Source organism: Centroberyx affinis, unplaced genomic scaffold, assembly GCF_046629955.1.
Source record: "Centroberyx affinis isolate AG114_WGS23_722 - 3 ecotype Tasmania unplaced genomic scaffold, CSIRO-AGI_Caff_v1 ptg004580l_1, whole genome shotgun sequence".
In the NCBI taxonomy this organism is placed as follows: domain Eukaryota; kingdom Metazoa; phylum Chordata; class Actinopteri; order Beryciformes; family Berycidae; genus Centroberyx; species Centroberyx affinis.
Genome location: NW_027282203.1, coordinates 13,850 through 21,093, shown reverse-complemented (window position 1 = coordinate 21,093; position 7,244 = coordinate 13,850). Strand labels below are relative to the sequence as shown.

At 44.9% G+C, this 7,244-nt stretch overlaps 1 protein-coding gene across 1 annotated transcript; it reads left to right on the top strand.

The window, feature by feature from the left end:
- The first annotated feature begins 4,455 nt into the window (after positions 1 to 4,455).
- LOC139665438 (5-hydroxytryptamine receptor 7-like) lies at positions 4,456 to 6,991 on the top strand. Its single transcript, XM_071544448.1, has 3 exons — positions 4,456 to 4,811; positions 6,073 to 6,394; positions 6,509 to 6,991. Exons 1-3 carry the CDS (start codon positions 4,456 to 4,458, stop codon positions 6,989 to 6,991), a joined length of 1,161 nt encoding a protein of 386 aa, XP_071400549.1.
- The last annotated feature ends 253 nt before the right edge of the window (positions 6,992 to 7,244 follow it).

Sequence of the window (7,244 nt, the reverse complement as noted above, 5' to 3'; positions counted from 1 at the left end):
CTGGTGGGTAGGAGTCAGGCACAACTAACTGAAACCATGGAGAAGCATGTGGAGCAGAAGAATCATTCTCATCTGTCCTGGTCTACTTCTTAGAGGAGAGGTGGAGCTGACGCCCTCTGGGTGTTACTTCACAGTTCCTAAATTTGAGAGTAAAAGAGCCAGGGACTCATCCGTCCCCAAGGCAATACGATTTTTTAATTAGTGCATGAAATAATGCAGACTCTTGCAGCTGTGTGAGACTTTTGTATTTTGCACTGCTGACCAACTTTTTACACTAATTTAAGCTACAAATGTCCTGACTGCTCCTATCAGTCCATATTTATACAGGATGTGTATTCTTTGTAAATCCTGTCTGCAAAAAAAACAATAAAGGTTTTAAATGAATTGAATTGAAGAAAACAGAAAGAAGAAACCAGAAGAGGAGAGAAGAGAAGAGAAGAGAAGAGAAGAGAAGAGAATGAGAGAGGAGAAGAGGGGAGAAGAGAAGAGAAGAGAAGAGAATGAGAGAGGAGAAGAGGGGAGAAGAGAAGAGAAGAGAAGAGAAGAGAAGAGAATGGGAGAGGACAGAAGAGAATAGAAGAGAATTGTTGCTTTTGTATAAATGTGCACATTTTCCACATAATCAGCTGCAAAGAAATGGCAACTTTTCTTTCTTTCTTCTTTTTTTTTTTTTTTTGTAGTAGGACTAACTGCCCTAAGGCAAATAATAAATCAAGCGAGAGTTGTGCTTCTCAAGAAGTAAAAGAAAGCAGAAACCATAATAGACCAGTCAATTTTCAATTTAATAGGAGGAATCAGCTGGGAACCAATGTAACAAGGGAACATGTTTGCTGAAATTAATCAATGTACCTTTACACACACACACACACACACACACACACACACACACACACACACACACACACATACACATCAATATAATTCAAAATGCATACATAAAATTGGTTGCAATCAAAACATCATGCTGTCTTTACCCCATAAAGAAAACAAGTAGACAAGTACACACACACACACACACACACACACACACAGACATACATACATAAACACACACACACACACACACACACACGCCACCGCACACTCACACCCACACAAAGAAAAAAAGAACTACCGGCAGCCCTTTCAACATTAAGACAGGATATCCTGGTTTACCAGATTGTCATTTTAGCCAGTCCTGAAATGTATCCTTACTGAGTGTTTTGGGCCAAAAATGAGAGAGAGAGAGAGAGAGAGAGAGAGAGAGAGAGAGAGAGAGAGAGAGAGAGAGAGGGAGAGAGAGAGAGAGAGAGAGACACAGCTGGTACCTTCAGGACCATGGACAGCTCAGAAGTCTGCAGACGTCCAGGAAACTTTCAAAACTTTCATCAGAGAGACCAGTCAGGAGGCAGGCCGGCAGTAAATGGTCGGTCTTTTTTGTGGCCGCAGTAATTAGGTCTGTAGTAGTTAAGGATGAGATGTTTGGCCTTGAATGTGAAAATAGCCTTTAAAATTGTAATCCTAGCTGTCAAACTGTGTAATTTAAAATTTCCATAGTGGGAGAGCAAAGATCGTCCAAAATCGGCAGCAATTTATTTGTAAGCAAAAAAAAAAATCACATCAGGACATCAGGAGAGTGCTGAGGACAGAAGTCCCTCTAAGTCGATAGTTTGGTGACCTACACCTTGAACAAATAATATATTTTCTGTCATGTTGCGTCACTTTGTCCGCAGAAATGTAGCTGATGTAAGCGGTTTTAGAAGTTTTGCTGGCAAGTGATAGGCTATTAGATGCAGGGACTTTGGCATAGCTTAGGGTTTAATGAACTGATGCTCCGGATGGAAGGATGTTTACTACTTAAGGAAGTCAGTTTTAACCCCTAGCAGTGGCGCATTTGGTCTAACAATAAAGTTGTTCTATATACTACAAGTGTTGCTGGAGTTTTGACCTTTTTAGACCTTTTTCCCTTCTCCATGCACCTTGGAAGTAGGTGAAGTTGTGCCAGAAACCCCTATTCTGCTTCTACAGTGGCGTATTTGTTCCCATGCTACAGAATGGGAGCTCCAGTATGTCAAGCCATCCACAATATTCACTCCACTGCACCTGCCAGTCTGCAGCCTTTAGGATTCACACTGTGCGCAATTGTGCCGTTGCCATGGGTTAAAGTAGACTCTGAAGTTAGACTTCCTTCTAAGTTGTTTGGTATCTGTTTTGTGTTGAGTCTTTCTTTATGTAATTTTGGCAGTCCTATATACATGATAACTTAGGCCTATATAGATATGTATATGTTGTGTAAAGGACTTTAAGGGGGAAAAAAGTTGTTTCACCTATTACATCTTCCTTGCATATTGTTATTTTCACTTTTCTAAGACAGAGTTTCTCAAATGTTTTCATGTCACACACTCCCGGCTAGATTTCATTTTTATAAGATTTCGTCCCAGGCACCCATATGAGAAGATTTCTGTTGTTTATTTAGTATTGAAGTGTATATCCGTCTACACTGTCGTGGATATAATTGTGCTGAGAGTGAAACCTGTCATTGGAGTCATTCTTAAACATTATGTAAGCAGGACAATTTCTAGACAATTTCTAGAATTGGAGTGAAATTGAACTATTCTTCCTTTTACCGAGGACCCCCTGGAACTCCTTCAGGGACCCGTAGAGGTCCCCGGACCCCAGTGTGAGAACAACACACTTTCTATCCACAATAATGCTTTGGTTGTAATTATTGATGATGTAGGCCTAGTAAGGAAAATGTACATTACACATGAAATTACAATTTATTTTCAGACTAAAACACAAGACAGGTAATGATGAATGTCATGCAAAAATACATTATCTCCCACTGATACCTGGGAAACATCAGCTGCAGTAAAGATTTACAGCCGCTTGGTGGCGCTACTATCAAAGGCTACCCAAGGCATCTGTATCACAACCACGTCCTGAGTTAACATCCAGTAATTGGTCTCGGACTAGGAAGTGATGGAAAGGATTCGGGAGTAGTTTAGGCTGCAGCCACCTTCACTGACACAAGTCTAATAGTAAACAGGAAGTTTTTGAAGCGGGGGATTGCTTTTTTTGTTTGAACACTCACTGATAATTGAATGCCTCCGCCTGTGAATAGCAATATGATTAAGGGGAAAACTGGGGGGACCCGGCACTTCAGCTTTGTCACCTTGGTTATGTAAGAACCAATCGACCTTTGATAATAAACGTGTCTTCATGAAAAAGACACGAAGCGCATTTGCAGATCTCGTGTCAGTTTTTTTTCCTTTTAAAACTGGATAACGTCACTATTAACGGTGACATTGGAACAAACGACAACCACAGCCTGAGATACTAAGATACAAATACTACACAGCAATATTCTCCACAAATAACCTTCACAAATAACCTGCTCAAATAACCTTGTAATAAGTTATTAGTAATTTTATTTTTGTTTGAATAGTAGTAGTATAGTAGCCTATAACAGCCCACACGTTCACACCATATTTTTTTTGTCCATTACGTTCACATTGTGTGTAATCTCTCTATCTCACACAATCTCTCTCTCCCTCCCTCTCTCGCTGTATGTGTGTGTGTGTGTGTGTGTGTGTGTGCGTGCGCGCGTGCGTGCGGAGGGGGATATGCTTCATAAAACAGCTGATATAAAAAGACCTTTGGAATGGCCAGAACATCTCTTCTCTTCTTCTGCGCAATTACGCACGGCCATCCTTGGATACAATTTTCTATCCAGGCAACGATATTGCCAAAACATTTTCACTGCACGTGCCTTCAATGAACTTCAAACAGGCCCACACGGTTCGTCTTCCAGCCTACGATTTGTGTGCACTCTAAATATTCAAGAGCCTATAGGCTATCCAATATGCCTTTTGACGTCACGCGTCAACTTTTGTGATATATATGCGCGCACTGCGGTTTTTAATCTTCCATCAAAGCTGCACATCAGGCGGAGGTGTGGTGACCAGGGTGGCCGTAGAAAAGAGAATATAAAATTGTACTTTATAGGTCAGGTATTTTGGGAATATGCCTGCGGCGCGCCACGTGCGTAATGACGAATCTGCCTCTAAAATAGAAGAATTACGCGTGGGGGCTTTATGAAGGGAAGGAGAGCATGTCAGAGTAGTTTACGCGAAGAGGAGACTGTGGAGGCGATTAATCATTTTTCACACCAACACCGGCACATCTGTGCGCTTATGTCACCACCGGACGGATCTCCAAGTCCATGGATAAAAAGGAACCAAAGGCAGCAGAATGGTTGTTGTGGGAGCGAATAACGGAACCTTCGGCGGTGGCAACATGAGGCCGTTCATGATAGAAGAGAGAGCCGGTGGCGGAGATCCCGGGGGCTCCACCAACATGATGATCTCGGAGGCTCTTGCGCCCCGGCTACTGAAGATTGCGCAGGACGCCGCAGAGGCTGCAGCAGCAGCGGCAGCAGCGACTTCTCCATCCACCTCCAGTCAGCCGCTGGTCATGGAGACGAACGGGACCCGGTGCGGCGAGCAGATCCTGAGCTACGGCCGGGTGGAGAAAGTCCTGATCGGCGGAGTCCTCACCATGCTCACGCTGTCCACGATCTGTGGGAACTTATTGGTGGTCATCTCCGTGTGTTTCGTCAAGAAACTGCGCCAGCCGTCCAACTACCTGATCGTTTCGCTGGCGATGGCGGACCTGTCGGTGGCTCTGGCCGTGATGCCGTTCGTCAGTATAACGGACCTGATCGGTGGTCAGTGGATATTCGGTCAGTTTTTCTGTAACGTTTTTATCGCCATGGATGTGATGTGCTGCACCGCGTCCATCATGACACTGTGCGTAATCAGCATTGACAGGTGAGTGTCCAGGCGAACTTGCCGGTCTGGAGATTTTACGCGTTAAATAAAGTGAAGGGTTTTATTCCCAAACGCAGTATATCGATTTTGGAAAAAAATGTTAGGTTATACCAGAAGTTCATTGCTTATTATTTAGAAAACCACAGAGGACAAGAAGCCAGGACAGCTAAGGTCACTAATATTCAATAGAAAGTTTTGCTTTTATATGAGCGTTTTATCACAGTACCTACACATATTAAATTTGGAATGAAACTCTCCAAAATGTAGTTGAATTATTTAAGAAATAACCTATACTAATTTTAGCCATACTTTTGTTCTTTCAAGCCAACATCTGATATCCACATCTTTAAGAGAACTTCCATCGCCATTTTACGCAGTGAAGTAAGGGATTTGTATCGTCGCTTATCCCTCTTAGACACACATACAAAGGCTTTTCACCAGTGAAGGCAGAGCGCAGGGGAAGACGGGGGCTCGGGGTCTTTCTTAAGGACACTTCGACAATGGTCTGATGCGGGGATCGAACCTTGGACCTTTCGGCTCGGTTCTGTTCTCTAACGACTCGGTCGTCCTGCCGCCAGGCTCCTTCCCTGCTCTGTCTAATATAGTCCGGTTAGACTGCTTCAATTGAAGGAGAGATGAAAATGTTTAGAGTAATGTGTTGTACATTACAACTCTACTTATTTATCAGTCACCTATTCTGCACATTTTGCTGTGCTTGCTGAGTGAACTTCTATTAATTTGATGGATTTAACAGGCTAATGTTGATGAAACTTGTTTTAAACCATGATCATTTTGTCAACTCCAGCTGCCTTTATGAGCTTGGTGAGCTTGTGTGGAAAATCTGATATCAATTCTTTTTCTTACCCTCTATGTATCCAGCTCAGTTTTGCAGAGCGTGAGCATAAATCGGCCCAACTATGTTCTGTACCGATCAAGCTACCCGCATTTATAATCTTTATTTAACAAGGAAAGGTTTGCTGAGCACACACGCTCTTTTTCAGCATCTTGCTGCCTCACTTCCATAAAATTAAACACATTCCCACCTGGGAGCTCCCCAGTACGAACACAGTTGGGTATTAAGCACCTTGCTCAAGGGCACCTTGATGGTGGTTCTGAGGGAGGAGAGAGCGTCATTTGTTCTCGGGCAAGAAAATGATGGATTGTATTGAACTAGAAACAATTAGGAATGACTAAATTAAATAGGATTGATTTTGTCAGCCTGCTGATGAAATCTTTCATTTGGGTGTATGTTTCTCTGTAGGTACTTGGGCATCACCAAACCCCTGACTTATCCTGTCCGTCAAAACGGCTGCTGCATGGCCAAGATGATCCTGTCGGTGTGGCTCCTCTCCGCCTCCATCACCCTCCCCCCTCTGTTCGGCTGGGCGCAGAACGTCAACGACGGCAGAGTCTGCCTCATCAGTCAGGACTTCGGCTACACCGTCTACTCCACGGCCGTGGCGTTCTATATCCCCATGTCAGTGATGTTGATCATGTACTACAGGATCTACCGAGCGGCCAAACTCAGCGCAGCCAAACACACCATCACCGGCTTCCCCAGGGAACGGGACGGAAGGGCAGGGGTGGCAACACGAGGAGGAGGAGGAGGAGGAGGAAGAGGAGGGCAGGAGGCACGGCAGCCAGGAGGAGCAGGAGGAGGAGGAAGTGGAGAAGGGGTGGAGGTGGAACAAGAGGAGGACGCAGAAGAAGATGAGAGCTTGGACTGCGTGTCGGCGGCGCTGAAGCTCCATCGTGAAGTGGAAGAGGAGTGCAGCACGCGCGTCTCCCGCCTCCTAAAGACCGGCGAGCACCACCAGCGCCGGAGGAGGAAAAATCAGTCCATCTTCAAACGGGAGCAGAAGGCGGCCGCCACTCTGGGCATCGTGGTCGGCGCCTTCAGCTTCTGCTGGCTGCCCTTCTTCTTGGTGTCCACCGCCAGGCCGTTTGTCTGCGGCGTGGAGTGCAGCTGCGTCCCCCTCTGGTTAGAGAGAACTCTGCTGTGGCTCGGGTACGCCAACTCCCTCATTAACCCATTTATCTATGCTTTTTTCAACCGTGATCTGAGGACCACCTACAGCAACCTGCTGCGCTGCCGCTACAGGAACATCAATCGGAAGCTGTCGGCGGCCGGCATGCACGAAGCGCTCAAACTGGTGGAGAAGCCAGACACTCTTATATAAAGTTCTAGGTCTGCCAAACAGAGATACTGCCTGTTAAAATGCATAGTGGGGGTTAAACTGTGGCACAGATCACCATGATGTCAGACTGGTTATTTCCCCAGATTTCTATCATGTCCCTTGAGGCAAAATGAGGCGTGATGCTGTAATTTAAATGGACTGCACATGCAGGCACACAGAAGATGCCCACCTTTTTCTCTGGGGATACAGAGAATTAGCTTTTTTTTAGCACTCACATCTCATCAAGGTGGAAATG

Bases quoted from the DNA above. Each gene is read 5' to 3' on its own strand.
- LOC139665438 (XM_071544448.1), top strand. From the start codon at position 4,456: ATGGAGACGAACGGGACCCGGTGCGGCGAGCAGATCCTGAGCTACGGC. The intron at 4,812-6,072 runs GTGAGTGTCCAG...GTTTCTCTGTAG, and splicing joins TGCGTAATCAGCATTGACAG to GTACTTGGGCATCACCAAAC. The intron at 6,395-6,508 runs GTGGCAACACGA...GAACAAGAGGAG, and splicing joins AACGGGACGGAAGGGCAGGG to GACGCAGAAGAAGATGAGAG.